This window comes from Homalodisca vitripennis, chromosome X (assembly GCF_021130785.1).
Source record: "Homalodisca vitripennis isolate AUS2020 chromosome X, UT_GWSS_2.1, whole genome shotgun sequence".
Taxonomy (NCBI): domain Eukaryota; kingdom Metazoa; phylum Arthropoda; class Insecta; order Hemiptera; family Cicadellidae; genus Homalodisca; species Homalodisca vitripennis.
The window spans coordinates 81,043,291-81,059,951 of record NC_060215.1 but is presented as its reverse complement, the minus strand read 5'-3'; the positions used below and the strand labels follow the sequence as shown (position 1 = coordinate 81,059,951).

The 16,661-nt window shown below is 34.7% G+C and overlaps 1 protein-coding gene across 2 annotated transcripts in view; it reads left to right on the top strand.

Annotated features, from left to right (window-relative positions):
- The window catches only part of LOC124369253 (peptidyl-prolyl cis-trans isomerase G), a 46,684-nt gene that overhangs the window by 14,531 nt on the left and 15,492 nt on the right, over positions 1–16,661 (top strand). For both annotated transcript variants that reach the window (XM_046827145.1, XM_046827146.1), the window contains 3 exons: positions 5,403–5,534; positions 12,298–12,430; positions 13,443–13,538. In XM_046827145.1, the coding sequence (XP_046683101.1) occupies positions 5,403–5,534; positions 12,298–12,430; positions 13,443–13,538 (361 nt within the window). The remainder of the gene's footprint in view (positions 1–5,402; positions 5,535–12,297; positions 12,431–13,442; positions 13,539–16,661) is intronic.

The following is a 16,661-nucleotide window of genomic DNA, read 5'->3' as shown; positions in this document are numbered from 1 at the left end:
AATCTTTTTACAGCTTATTAATCCATTTCTCTTGAAAATAAATGGTACCATATAATTAGCACAAACCATCTCTCGTTCCTTGTACTATATTACAAAATATTTAAAATAATTCTCTATTTGTCCTTTTTCTCATCAGCCTTAAAACATTATTTAGACCAACCTTTGCAAAACACCTCATTATCCTGATGGTAATTTGGAGGAGTGGCATTGATCAGACAGGGATGCTACAGGTCAGGGAAATCAGGGAAGTCAGGGAAAAAAACAGGACTGGAAATCAGGGAAAAGTCAGGGAATCCGGTCTCAAGTCAGGGAAAAGTCAGGGAATTTCAACGTTGGTCAGGGAAAAATATAAAATCCCTTTACACAAATAAACTTACTGCCGCAGCGCCGAGTCCAAGCCTGCAGACGACGCGGCGCATGAAGCAGGCAGCCGAGGCGGCTCGGCTGGCCCACCCATTAATTGCAAAAAACCCTGGGGATTGCGTCGAAAAAAGTCAGGGAAAAATGAACAATTTGGTCTGGAAATCAGGGAAAAGTCAGGAAATTTCATTATTGGACTCCTGTAGCAACCCTGTCAGAGGCGTGTCTGACGGGATAAGGAGGACAGAACACCTCTCCTCCCAAAAATAATCCTAAAAAATTAATAAATGTATTATAATATAAATCTATCTTGTTTGAAGTGAAGCAGTTAAATGTTTTACTTTCCTATCTAATCTATTTAAATTTAGATTTATTCCATATCGCCCGCCCCAGGTGTGGTGTGGTCTTCAATTAGATTCATTTCCCTGCCCCCCAAAGCCAAGTCCTAGTTACGGCACTGGCATTGAGACCGCATTGCATTCTCTGACAAGTTGTGCAGAACAATATATTTTGTTACAACCTCAAATCAAGCACATTTTTTGGAAATGTTTGATTAGGCTCTAGAAATCCTTCTTAATCAACAAATTAGAAACAATTTCTAAAATATAACTCAGTTTTTCTTTTAATTAAAACAGTTATGTTTATCACATTTTTTCCTTATAATACCTACATCGCTCAAAATAATTTTTTCAAAGTTTTCTTTGAATCTGGTGATTAACAGAATAATATTGATTACAATTTATACTTTATTTTATATTTTCAAAAAACAGTGTAAGAATTATATTGTAAGTATTGGTACAGAATCAGTGTCCAAATTATTTATACATTCAAACATATCATTCAAAAAAAAAAAACTGTGCCAAACTGAATTGATCAGGCAGCCTTTTTGGAAAATCTGTGAGTATTTTTTAAACCCAGTGGGAGCACAGTTTTATGATAGCCTAAGCAGTCAGTTACAATCTCATGCAAAACAGTACTCAAAACTGTGAAAATTCATCTGAAAGTATTGTCATTGTGAATCGTCTGTCCTCTTTAATTTTCTCATTCACTCTCTTAACCTAGTCATCATCACAACAGAAGACCTACCATTTTGTGGTCTGCCGTGGACATTTTTCCATACTTCATTAAACTGCCTAATACATTTCACACCATTCAATCGCTCATTGCACATTCATCATAAATCTTCATATCTAATGATAGATTTCGGCTGCCTTAACATCCCTTACATTCATAAATCAAATCTTACAGTCAATAGGAATATCAATTTGGTTAAATCGCTAGAGTGAATACTTAGTATAAGACTTATCAACCGTAATGGAGTCACTATGGAGCTGAAATTCACCCTTGAAGCTCTGAACCAAGTATACGCACAAGGGATGGCTCTCCTTTCAACTTCATAATCGTATTGGTAGTTACAAATTTATAGTCTGCTGTGGTGTGCAGAAAGCATGTTAGAAATGTGCTGCATATCACATGTGTGCTCACCAATTGTACTAGGGAGGTGTTTTATCTCACACAAATCTTCAGAACTATAGCCAATACGATTGTTTAGCCAAAGTTTTTGTATGCTTCTTCTGCATTATTCAGAGAGTACATATTTCCAGGTTGATTGTTTGAGGACAATTTTCAGATGTACAGTGTTTTCATGGTTAAAATGAATGTGATAAGGTACTGGATTCTGGGCCATAATATTGTTTTTACATAGTTGTGATGTGTATGGGATAGCCAAGTATATAAGATAACTATTATTGTGTCAATTTATTCTAAATTAGTCCAAACACAGTTAGTTGAGCTGTTTGTTGTTATTCTTGTTGAAAGTAATTAAATCCAAGTTATAGAGTTTCATCTAGTTTGACTTGGTTGTAGTTTGGTAATAATATTTTATGTGTACATATTGTACTAGAGTAATATAATACTGACGAGTCCAGGTGTTATTGAGTTCTACAGGTGTCAATGATGTGAAGTAAGAGGGCCATGTCCTGTCAACATCCCAAGTACTAGTCGTATATCATCCTTACTCAAATCTAGGAATCTTAACCATCCTTTTGCATATGGAGAGATGAACAAGTTTGAGTCTTGAGGCCTTTCTCCAAGTTTTAGGATCTAATTCTCTTATCCCAAACATTTACTAAACGTTTACTGCAGTAGAAGGCCACTTCACAGCCTGTCACTGGTCCTACCAAAAGGCTGTCACAGCCAATCTTAGCACGAGCATCAGCTATTTCATTCCCAGGAATACTTTTATGGCCCGGCACCCATCAAAGGGCAACTTTGTTCCACTTTGCCAGTTCCATTAATGTATTCTTGCATTCCCATATTGCCTTTGAGTCAAAGGAGCATACATCAAGCACCTTTAATGCTGTCTGACTTTCTGAAAGTATAAAATATTTTGTACTTTTAGGCCTCCTTTGTATGAGCCTTCTAGTGCATGTTTCACTTGCCATGAAGTTTGCTTGGAAGAACATAGTGTATTTCCTAAGAGCATTGCCAATTTGGGTCCTGGCCTAAATATTACTCCAAACCCTGCATAGAGTTTACGTATGAGCTATCAGTGTAAAACTTCAGAACACTTTTATTAGGATAGGTCTCCTTTCTATTCCATTTATCTCCATTTTCTGTAGAGATGAGATATGGTTTTTCAAAGGAGTATTTCTTTACTATGCACTCAGTAACATAAGTTATTTATTATTTCAGCCTCAGGATATTCCTGGAATGCTTCAAAACTGTGCCCCCTTCTTCCCTTGATCGAAACTGAAGGTCCCTTCAGTGTAGGACTCTTCTTCAAGAAGAGAGAGTAGGTTGGTGTTTCCTTGTCCTTAGCAACTGTTACTTTTTGAGCAGACCTCCCAGTGTTGGTTTTTTCTGGAACTTGTGGGTTCCACAGCAGCTTGCTCCACTTCAATCTCTTCAGCATTGCTCTGTTCTCTCGTGAATGTGTCACGTCTTATAATCTTTCTTCTCTAGGCACAGTCTATAGTCAGGGTAAGCAGCCCAGACTTACCCTCATCACTCCTGAGCAGGACAATCCACTCCCTCAGCATAAAGTCTTTATTCTGTACCTTTAAGAGCTGAAGAATCTTCTTATTGTTGTCTTTTGTGCTGTTTGGGAAGTAAGCAGTAGCAATTCTTACAAGGTACTTGTTAGATTAGTGTGCCAATTTCCTCCACCACCATTCTTCAAAGCATTGTTAGTAGAAGTATATAATTAATTTGTAAAAAAGTAATTCTGATACTTATTATTATGTTTTAAATCAACGTCATTTTAATTTTAAATCATTAAATACATATGTAATAGGCCTACCAAACAATATTTACATGCAAAACAAGGAAACTAATAAAATTTCAAGTAATTAATTTGGAGAGTTTTGTGGAAATATTTTTAAGTATCTTGTCTAAAACAGAATGTGAATTCCATTACTAAAGAGTCAGATTTTTATGGAATGTGGTATATAGTTGGTAAATAAATACAGTTAAGTTGAGGTTTTAAATTATAATCCTATTAAGTTCTTGATATCAGACCGATTTAATTCATGATCAATGTAAGGAACATAATAATTATCTAAACATTTAAGTTGAATACTCAAACGTAAAAACTAATAAGTACATGTTAAACTTACAACTTAAGATAGTAACAATCTCTTTATTAATTATTGAGAAGAGTGTATACAGACAAGCCATACTAATACTATAATTTGAAGCTAAATGAAGTTAATTCCAGATGTTATTGCCTAATACTAAATTTCTTAGCAAAGTCTGATCTTTATCTGACTTGTGCTCGTCACCTAGTACTGATCAAGCCTGGATAGTTGAGAGCTGTCTGTACACTTTCTTTCATATTTTTGGAACATATATACAACTGAAAAAATGATAATATGGGATGGGAAATATATATATATATATATATATATATATAATTGTTCTGTAAATGATTTTTTGGGTCTTTTGTCAATTCTTTGAGATACAATGACTTTACAGAACGTTTCAGATGTTTTAAAATAATAAATTAACAGAGTGAAAGAAATAACTCATATACATTTGAAAACTGCATCCTAGACTATTTTTCAACGTAATTCCCCATTGTAATAGACACACTTACCAAAACATAAATTTTTTATTCCAACCTGGAGAAATTTGCCACCTGAGATCTTAACCACTGGTTAACGCTGGCATGTAGTTCGATAACTTTATAGAAGCGCTGCATTGCAACCGAAATCTTTATCGCTCTAAGATATGGCGGGGCAAGATTGGGGGTGTATGGAGGATGATCGAACATCTCTCATCCAAAACATTTAAAAGCTATCAGACACGATTTTCTGCCTATGAACGTGCGTTGTGGAATAAAACAAACATTTTGAGCTCAGTTTTCCTCTGTTTGTTTTGTATCACTCATTATAGTTCATGCAGTGCTTTACTTTACCTTTCCGCATTGATTGTAAGCGTTGTTTAGGGAAATCAATGAGAATTACACTTTTTTCTGAGGAAGAGTGCATGTTTCCTATTCCATACTCTTACTTTTCATCTCACAATTAACATGCTTAATCCATGCTTCACCAGTTACAATATAGTCCTGAAGTTCATTACACTGTTTATCGTAGTCATCAAGAAAATTCAGCGATATAGCAAGTCTTCTTTTTGTGGTCTTTTGTAAAGATTTATGGCACAAAATTTGTGTTTGGCAATCTTCTTTAAAATCATTTTATAAACTTGAAACTTGGGGAAATTGTGTGAAAGTTCAGTTATCATGGTAATTTTTTAAGATTTTTTCATTGATTTTCATCAGTAACCAGACTAAGCCAACTATTATGATCATTATCTTCATAGGTGTGACCATCTTATAAATTATTACACCAATGCCTCACTCTGCTTTCCCTCATCATTCCATTCTATTTCCCTGCTATTCCATTCTCATAAACATCACAAATTTGGCATTGGATTCCAATCGGTTGCCAACAAAAACCAAATCACTTGAATGCATTTCAGAAACACCAGGATTTTCAATTGCAAAAAAGGCATTGTTTCAAAAAAATTGTTGTACATTTTAGGAAACCTGAATCTGTTGAAGAAAATGAGGTAGAAGAAGAGGAAGAAGAGGAGGTGTCGGATAAAGAAACTAATGCTCAAGTAGCAACGTCAAACATTAATCTTGAGGAGATACCTGAGGTTCCTCCACACAGGTAAAGTTTTCATAGTTTTATGATTTTTCTTATTCAGCATGCGGATCTTAGCTTTTTCTATAAAATAGTTCAAGGATTTTAGAACTTTATTTTTATTGGAAATATAAACTTTTTTATTTAAAAAAAAGAAGTGGTCTCATTTTATAATGTTTAAGTGCATGTATATTTGTTTTCCATGAACACTACCATGCTAAACTTTATATCATAAAAATTCATTAAAGTTGTCCAATGTGTGAGTAAAGTAAATGTCTGATAATATATTAAACTTGTGCTTTTGTAACAATTTGTTGTATTATACAGTAATGAATATCTCAAGGATATTGATTCACATTTGGTGATGCATGTAAATTTGTGAGAAAATAAAAACTTTCTGCTGCTGTGACAGTGCTGCTACATGAGGGATGAGAATCAATGAATGAAGGAGTAGTTGTGAAATCAGAACAACGCAGTACAAGTATTTGCAACCAAGTAGACATTGAGTCATTTGACCGAATTATTCTCTCATTCTATATCTTACAAAAATATTTTGTATGTATTAATATTAGAAACACGCTGAGTGTAGAGAGTAGTGTGTGAGAAACATATGATGGGTCTCCCTTCACTCTCTACCGTATAAATAACTAGACTGTGTCTTTTATATTCCTTATTAGACCAGATAATGTGATTTCCCATTACGTATTAGTTTTACAATAAAGTAAATCTCTGTTCCACTCAATTAACCCTAAACTATCAGATAATGATTATCTTAAATTCAATAGATTTCTATTTGTATTCTATTCACATTTTTAATATTCAAAATTCCCTACCACAAAATAAGAAATGTCTAGCACTTGCATATTGTGGGAACTTTACTACTCAGGAAACAAGAATAAAAAATATATTGTGTGTGTATATGTATCTCTAGTTTTAGATGTGTCTCTGTAAAATCTTAATCAAATCTTTTCAATTTCTATGCATAAATAATACACGGGGATGCATAGTACGATTGATAAAAATATTAATAATACATTGTACTCAAATACTATTATTAAATAAATGTAGATTTTACTATTTCATTTTAAGATTTGTAAATGTAATAAAATAATTATTCATTAAGGTTAAATTTTTAGAAATTATTAATTAAATTTAAAAAGTTTAGAAAAAGTAATAAGGAACCTGCAAGACTCACTAATGGAGCTCTGAACAAAATTACACATTAACTCCTTAACGGTTTTATTAATTATCTAAAATTATGTGTTTTTATGAATCTTTCGCTAGCCGTAACTTGCTTCATTAGCATGTTACAGCTAGTGAAAGATTTTGCATGGATTTCAGCTCACCATGTATAACAAGGTCTTCCTGAAATTCTGTTAAGGTAGATAGATTAAGGTCCGAATTCAATGATCTCTTTTGGTCTTTGACCTGATAAATTGAATAAAACAGGTCCCAGAACTGTTAGTTTTTGAGAAACCCAGTGCCAAAAATGAAGTGAAAAACCCTTTTTCAACTTTGGGCAACAATAACTTTGTTATTTCACCAAGAAACAGATTATAATTTTTATAAAACTTACAGAAAATGTTATTCTTAACATTCTTTCCTGGATGTAAATGCTGTATTTTTTGTTTATGGTAGGGATAGAGCTTGTTATTATTGTTCTCCATACTTTACTTTGCGTAACCCTGAACTGTTTAGAAATTCGTCTTGTACTAATACCTGGACTATGTTCAACAGCAGCAACAATGTTTTTCTGTACAATAACATCATGTTGGCAGGGTGGTCATACTGGAACTTTTGAGCTAGGAAGTGATCCTGTTTCATGTAGCATAAGAAATTTAGCACTAATTGTTTTAGCTTATGGAATTCTGCGGTAAGGCCTTCACATACACCATAAGTAAACATCTTATTGGCATATTCTTCACTTGTAAATAAGTGTGGCATTACTACTCCAATAATCTAATAATTACTATGAACAAAACATACTTAATGAACTGAAACTCAATTACTACAAACAGAACAACACGCACATGGACTGTCAGTGTTAGCTCAAAATTATAGACTTCTACAATTAAAATCATATCATTGAGAATAGCTGCTTATTGTATTGACAACTTATGAAATAAAAAGTTACGCTAAAATCAATCTTCTTTATGAAACAATTATTAGAAATTTAATGTGTTTACCGGGTAATTACCAAAGCTATTGTCAGCCAAACGTAAAAGGCATGTTGTACTGTTATGAATAAAAATTAATTTAATCAAACAACTATTCATTTTCTGTGTTCTTTATTTACACCGTTTTGTTCAGAATAAAGTTTTCTACAAGTTTTATAAAAAATTATAATGTTCTTGGTGAAAAAATTGTTGCCCGAAGATAAAAATGTGTTTTCTACTCCATTTTTTGTTTTCATTTGACAGTGGATTTTTCAAAAACTACTTAACATACAGTACTGGGACCCATTTTATTCAATCTATCAGTACAAAAACCGTAAAAAATGATTTAATTCACCCCTTAACCTTACATTCGATGTCGGTGCAGAGTTTCCTTGGACCTTGCAGTTGTACAGTGAGAGAGCCTCGTGGTAGGTCTCTCAAGTACCCCAAGTCTTAGCTCTCCTGAATAAAGCCCTGACTTTCTTCCTCAAAGAGGCTAGCTAGTTCAGGCGCTCCACTAAGCTACTTTGGATCTTCTCCTATTGATAACAGGACAGCTGAGATCAAAAGAGCCCACAATTGCAGAAGTCAAGATTTGTCCAACTGCACCGTGTTGTGAATCTTTCCCATTACTACTGTCAGATTCTAGTTATGCTCTGAGTTTTTCCTTATATGATACCCAGTCTGTGTTTCTCGGATTCCTACACTGAACTTTATCAAGCACTAGTTCTCCGATTTTAAAAACAGTTGTGAGCATGATCAGAGAGGGAGGGCTCGTCAGACATGTGCCAGTCATGTTTCGGATTAACCATACCCTCCGTCAGCATGGTCACGTCTATCACCTCCCTACACGTCCACGTGCAAAATGTAGGTACGTTTCCCACATTTGCAATCACTAGGCTATGGGACATTATATATTCCAGAAGAGACTTACTCATGCTGTTTTTGTTGGTGTTGCCCCACCCCTCGTTATGCGAATTGGTGTCGCAACCAACCACTAGCTCCAAGCTTCTCCTCCCAACATGGTCCACCAGGGCACCCATCTCTATGGAGGGTGTAGAATCCACTCATCATATGGGAGGTATGATGATGCAATCAACAGGGTTCATCCAGTCCCAGCCGCCATTAGCCTGACTGTGGCGAGATCCCTGTAACAAATATCCAGAACAGGAATGCTGTCCACCTTGTTGCTTACAACAATACAATCTCTGGCATTATTAACCTGGGCACTAACAATTTTGACCGCAGTCATAGAAAGCCCTGATATTTTACCCTTACAAATCCAAAGTTCCTATATCAAGGCCACGTGAAAATCTTCCAACATACAGCTTCTGCAGAACACAGCTGAAACTACTTTATTGTGCTGCAGATTGACCTGAGGGACCTTGACCCCCATGATCAGCCACCCCACTCTGCATCCTCAGCTGGACCTGCTCTACACCAATGTACACTCTCCAGTTCCTCCTTTTAAGAATGGCTTATGACTGTTCATTAACCAAAACCATCATCCTGTGTGGACATCTCCAACAACCCTCCAGTCGGACACAGAAATTCCAGCTTTTTGCTTGCCAATGGCCCCAAGAATGGACCCTGAGGAAGACCTTGATAGGTCTCATGTGTTCTTTATAGTCCCCACAGACCACACCTATACTCCCAGAGCCGCCCCCTAGCCCCGGAGCAGACCCTGAGCCAATCTCTAGTCTTGTCATTGCCACACAACATGACGAGAGCTCCCCTTTTAGGAAAGTACCTTTTAAACTGCAGACACACACCCTCTGCTGAGAGTACCTAGTCAAGGAGTACCTCCACAGCTTCGAGGCCTCCTCCTCCAAAACAGCTCCTTTCAGGAAAGTTCTCAGGGACCAAAGATAGCTTGTTTTCCATCAGAATAGTCAATAGTCAAAAGTTCTTTATTTACAACAGCATAAAGAAGTGTAATGGCGTCAAAATTTACAATGAATTAAAATCTTCAGGTCTTTTGCTTTACAATGTTCTGTTTACAGAATCAAAAAATTCTGTCATGGTGTAAAAGGGTCTGTCCACGAGCCAGTCTTGAAGGCTTTTCTTGAACTCATTCCCTCCAAGATTTTTCAGGTTGAGAGGTAGGGTGTTGAAAATTTTTCTTCCCATGTAGGATGGTTTCCTGCTGTACCGTGTAGTATGGTGTCCAGGAAGAAGGTAGTCAGTTGCTCTCCGGGTGTTGTGGGAGTGAGTATTCTTAGCTCTTGGTAACTCCATTTCAACTGTCTGGACAACTACAGAGTAGATGTACAGTGCTATGACAGTTATGAGTTTTAAAGTCTTAAAAGCTTCTCAGAACTTCCCTAAATGTATCTCTTACTCCCTCCTCAGTGGAGGGAGTGGTTTGATTGCCTGTCTGCTCTAGAGGTGCAGTCGAGCACCTCTTTGGCAAGGACTTTTCCGCCAAAGAACCACCCGAGCACCCTCTCTTCCCACTCAGAGTAGAGTCAGCACCTACTATTACACCCGGTACTAACTCCCTCTGCTTCCTCAGTCTTTTCCTATCGTTGGCTGATTTCTTGACCTTTTGCCTCCTCCATTCAGGTCGCTTCACACCGAAGGATTACCGAATCGTGCTCCACTGTTTTTAGACAATGCACTGTCCAACGCAGACGAAATGAAATTTGTTTGTGGAGACATCAAAGAAATTCTTCTGCTACCAAATATTACTTCAATTCTTCAGCCCTTCAATACTTCAAAAAAATGCTGCTTCCTACCTTACTTGAAGAGGATGAAAATGAACTTACAATCCTTCAAAACCTTAAAGAAACTACATCAAAAGATGTGATTTACTGAGTAGCTAAAGCGTGGGATAGAGCCAATAAAAGTGCAATACAAAAATCGTGGAAGAATCTCTGTTCTTTATTGGAATTTATTTAAATAACTTAAACACCAGTAAATGACTGTGACTTCTTCCATTACTTAAGAAAATTCTTGGCTGTGAAGAAGCAGAAGAAAGCTGTGTTGGGAAGTGGTTTGTTGTGGATGACAATGGCCACCAGGAGTATGGAGACGAAGAGATCATACTAGTACAGGGCTCATCATCTCAGATCGACTCGGAGGAAAGCTGGGAGGAGGTTAACGCTCAAACTGAAATCGAATCACACTCAGACGCAGCAAATGCTCTTGACATCGCCTTACGCTATGTCAAAAAACATGCTTCATCAACACCAAATTATGTTATGTTTATGCAGCGATGGCGGAACATTGTGACCTCAAATCAATTCACTGCACTTGTCTGAAAAATCACAGACTTTACTTCTTAATTAGTTTAGTTTTTTCCTCTAACCTAGGCTCTAAACACAGGTTAAGCATGTATTTATTAATCTTCCTTGTACAGTATATTTTGTTTAACAACAAATTATATTTTTTCACAAACGCCTTTTTAATTTCTACAGTTTTGAAGTTAGAATCGTAGATTTAATCATTTTCACATTCATTATTTAGATAAAAACTTTAAAATCTACATTTCTTCTGAACTCTTCGGATAGGCGGATTTTCGGAATAACGGGACTACTATTACTAGTGTAGTGTTGAGAAGATTTTTACTGCTGTACTGTAACTCTCGCCATAGCATTACAAATAAAATCCCAGTACAATTAATCTCTAATCATGCTTTGAGAACAATGATAGATTTAATAAAATGGAATGGCTAGTAATTAGCTAGGAATTAGCTAGTAAGCGAAAAAATAACTAATGTGTGAGGCAATTAGCTGTTGGATTATACAACATCCGTAGAAAGAGAGAAAGATAGTGGACAGAAGGAAATATAGAATGAAGACTATAAACATGAATCAGTAACAGTCAGGATTTACAAGGAAACATAATATTAACCAATTAGTAGGCTTTTAGTCAGAGCTAGATATGGAATTAGTTGTTGACAACCATAGGCTGTTTCTGGCATCTCAGGTTAGCAAATGACATCATCAGCTGTTCAGCAAAGTCTCCAGTGTGTATGAATATACTATTGTGTTTGTATGTTGCTTTGCAAATTGATATTGTACATTTTGTTTCAAGAGGTTTCTAAATAAAATGAAAACATACTACTCATTGAAGCCTCTAAATGCTAGACAGGCCATATACTGAATTTAATGTATTTTGTAGTAAAAATTATCATTATTTCCAATTTTTTTAATGATTCAGCTAGTTAAATTTTTCAAGCTCTTTCAACTAACCTTTTTGACATAAATGTGAAATATGTCATGAGAAATTCAAATTAGCTTAAATTATAATATAAAAATTGGCATAAATAATTATAAGTTTATATCTTGATTGATTGATTAATTTAAGTTTTTATACAGTTATATTACTATGTTGGATTGATTATTTATTCATTATTGAATTGGCGTTACCACTGGGAGGAATAAATAACTATTAATCAAATAAAATTATGTTTTGTATTAGAGATTTGTAAAAAGAATTGGAAATGCTTCCATCGGAACGCTCTGGAATAGGAACAGTTTACTTCTTTGGAACTCCATGTTCTGCCTCAAAATGGTTTTTTAAAAGGTGGATTTATGAGTGAAGTTGATGGTTTAGTTCTCAAAGATTATTATAACAAATTATTTTAATTCAATATTGATACATTTCTTTTTTTGTATTTGTGTTCATAGATTTTTATTCAGAGAGGGTGGATATGACAGTAATCCTGATAAAGAAAAGTTAAGAGAAGAAAGGAGGAAAAAAAAACAAAAAATTCGTGGAATTACAAAGAGTGGACGAGTTATCAAAGGAAGGGGAGTTTTTGTAAGTATACAAAACCTAAGAGAAAAATGTTTACATTGTCTTGTGGTATAGGTGAATAGCCTATATATAATTAATATTTTTACACGTTTTTGAACAAGCACAAATTACAAGGGATTTTCACCCTTGGACATTGGAAGAAAGTTCATCAATAACACATCAGAACCTCTTGTAAACATACTGTTTTTCATATTTTCTTCTTAATGTGCAGATGAAAGAAGCTTCATAAGAGCCGTCTATTAAGAGACAACCTTGAGTTTTTCCCATAAGACCAGTGTTAAACCTCATGCACACCCTTATATTTTTATCATAGCATTACTGGAAATGTCTCATTTTAAAGATATAATTAATATCCATTCAAACATTTTTTTAATATTTTCTTCTAAGCTTTAAAAATATTTAAACCATGAAATACCTAAAAGTTTTAGATTTCTTTTGGAATGATTTGTAAAAATATTGAAAAGAAATAAAACATGTAATAAATATCTTTGAAATAAGACAGGTCTCCCATCATTCTACAACTACAATAAGGTTGTAAATCCCTATGAAGTTTAGCATTGTTTTTATGGAGCTATTCTCAAAATGGCCATCGGTACAGCCAGCACTTAACTTCCTACCATATTTTATATATAGTAAAAATATTGTTCGTAATAAGAAAATTGAAACAAGAAAATTATATGCTAATTTGAAGTTTTATAAATATATGCTTGTTTTTTTCCCCATCTCCTTCACAGTACAAATTAAAATAACATTGTCAAAAAAATGTGTTAATATGTTTTTTTAGATTTATTAAAGGTAGAATGCAAAGTAACCTATTCAAAATACAATTTGGAAAGAAAAACTCAATGAAACTTTAAAAACTTAGGTATTATTTAAGTAAAATTGTTCTTATTATTTCATTAGAACATATTTACGTTAGTTTCACAGTGTAAAGTGATTTTTAAATGTCATTGTAAAAATGGTTTAGTTATGTAGAGTTCAGTTTCATTATACCAATAATTTCTACTTTTTCCAGCGTTACCGCACCCCTTCCAGGAGTCGATCTCGTAGTTTGACTCCTCCTCATTGGAAACAGGCTCAAAAACATACAATTAAACTGGGAGATTATGAGGTAAGCACAATTTTTATTGAGAATAATCATATACAAACATATACAAAGAGAAATTGTGGAAAGAAAGAACAACAAAATCCCTAGGGAATTGTAGCTAGACCAGATTCTCAGACTATAGAATCCACCAAGTTGTGATCAGTTTCAGCAAAATCAGCTAATGTAAATAGATAAGGGGTCTGCTTTAATAAAAATAAGATTTGGAATAAGTATTGGTATAAAATATTATACTTTGGGTCTGGCAATTATGCAATCATGCTTTGTCATAAGAGATCACAAGGATAGAAGAAGGGAGGAGGGAATTAATAAAAATTGTAAATTTGTTAATGGAAACCATATAGCTAAAAATAGTTTACACACAAATATTTATTTGTTTTATGATAAATGTAATTTCTAAGGAAATAAAAATTATTTTGTAAGGATGTATCATTTCCTTTTTGCCATTTCTGTGCAAGTAAATGTAACACAAGCTTTGCAATTCATAGCATTTAACATAAATACCCCTGAGAAAGTAGCGGGTCACTGGATATGTGTTAAATTACATTCTTTGGTCCAGTAAGTCTCCACCAAGTTATGTAGCTCTATCTTAAATCATTTCAAAAATATTGAAACGTCCCGGGACCTTTTGGACACCTTGTGTATACACACTTGTCACTTGGCTAACACATTGCTGTAAGTTGGAAATAGTATAACCAACATTACCTATTGTTTTTGTAATCTCAATTACTTTCTAGTACCTTGTAACTTATGAAAAATTCAGACTATGCAAGAATAAGTGCTAAAATACATACAACAAATCATAAAAAGGTGCCTAAGAAGACAAAGCAAAACTTCTAATCAAATTCTATATGCACTAAGTCTTGACCGGCAGAGACTAAACTGAAAGGGAACAGCTTGCTCCTTTGACATTAACATTCTCCTCTCCATCCATACTACTACGAATGGATGGAGCATTCCCTGAGTGGCAGCAGTAGCCAATGGAAGAAGTGGTGTCGTACTGGTATGTCACATCAACCCTTTTATCTAATACAGCCAAATTGTTTAACTAAAGACAGCAATTTGTGAGGAAATAACATTATAAATATAGCTTCCATTGTATTTTGTATAAAGTGATAATTCAACCACCTGACTAATAGTAATATTATTGAGTTTGTTTTCAACAAGATTGTACTATACTTGACCTTCATGCAAGAACAGGTATACAACACAGAGCCGCTGCGCATCTCACAATCAGTGCAATGATAGAAAAAAGTACAGTATGTGCAAAGGTTAACTTAATTTTATTCTCTACAGCGCATTTTCCAACTGCTAGCCAACAGCCCATAAAAACCAAATGCTAGGTGAAGTTAACAACTCGGAATTCCCAAAACAACAATACAAATTATGTTATGTTAGCATTTATGTCTTCACGCTTACAAAATCCAACTTAAACATGAAATTAGACCTACGGAGCAAGTTTGCATTTGACCTGCTTGAGAATGATAAAAATTGACAATGATAAAATGTGGTAATACTAATCTTCACAGATAAAGCTATATTTCCTGTCAGTGGTTGCGTCAACTGTCATTGTAGGATGCAGGAGTCTGAACAACCTAATGAAATTGTCAAGTATATATTAGAGATTCTCCAACTTAAACTTGTATGCGGTTTGATGCACAACTTCTTTATTGAATGAAGTATCATGGGCATTGTTTACTCGCAATGATCCAGCAGTATGTATTCACACAGTTACACCAAATTCAAAGCGGACAGTTGTTACTATGGCGCATCTCACACTTTAACCTACAAGTACAAGACACTCTCAATGAATGATTCCCCAATTTTTTTGATCCAGGGCCGGATTTAGGCATGGGCTCAGGCCCAGGGCAGCAAATGTTGAAGGCCAATTAAAATTTTGCTAAGGAATCAAGAGCGTTTTATGCAGAGTTTTTCTTTTTACTCTTGTTGTAATAAATCTGAGTAAAAAGAAAAGCCCTGCATAAAACGCTCTTGATTTTTTAGCAACATTTTTAACTGGTTTTTCTTCCTGTACTCTCAGGTGGAATGTAATTGAGTCATATTTTAAACCACAGGATAAGAACCTATCTTGTAAGTCGCTGAGTATTACTAGATGGTTGACGAGAGAATAAACCCACAAAAGCCTACACCAAGATTTTTAACGTATTACAAAGGCATAGAAAAGCATCCTTGACAGTGAAGAAGAGAGTGTGAATGCAATTACCAAAAGTAAAGCCAAAGGACTTTTGAACCAGCTCTTGACAAAAGAAACTGCATTTATGGCTACCTTTTGGGGAGATGCTTTACACGAGTTTTAACGCTGTAAGTGAAAAAGTTCAATCCCCAAAAATGAATGTGAACACAGTTGTAACTCTGTACTGCTCGCTTATCACATTTGTCAGTGAGTTAAGAGAAACCTCTAATTTCTCTAAATCTAAAGGGGAGAAGAAACTAAGGTTGGTACAAGATGATGTGTCGTAAATCAGCCAACGATATTGTGTAGAAGAAAGAAGTTTTCTGTCAAAAGTGATTCTTCTGATTCTGAAGAAGAAAAAGAGATCACAGAAAAAAGCGGATTACAAACTGAAAGGAACCTATAATGTAATAATTGATATAATTCTGTCTGAGTTAAACAAGAAATTGCTATTTACAATGAATTTCTAAACAGATTCTTATTCTGGTCAAACCTCTGCCACTGAAATTACATCTGCTGTAATGTCTTCTTGAATCATACTCAACTACATTCAAGCTCCTTCTTTTGTTGTTGAATGTCTTCATTTGAAAGGTCTGTTGTGCAAAGAAAAGACATCTAGTTCAGAAGAAGTGTCGCTGTCACAGTTGAACAGATATATTTTGTCAAAAGATCTCCAGGACCTATCTCCAAATGTAAGTGTAGCGCTTAAGATGTTTTTGTGTACATTAGCCAGCAACTGTGCAGCAGAACATTCATTTTCTACTCTTTCACGAATAAAGAATTATTTAAGATCAACAAAAGGTTAGTTAACTTAGCTGCTAGTTTACTGTTGTAGCCATAGAAAAACACTTGACATGTTAGCTTGACTTTAATTATGTCATTAATACATTTGCTAATATTAAAGCTAGGCATACAAAAATCTGAAAACTTGAGTT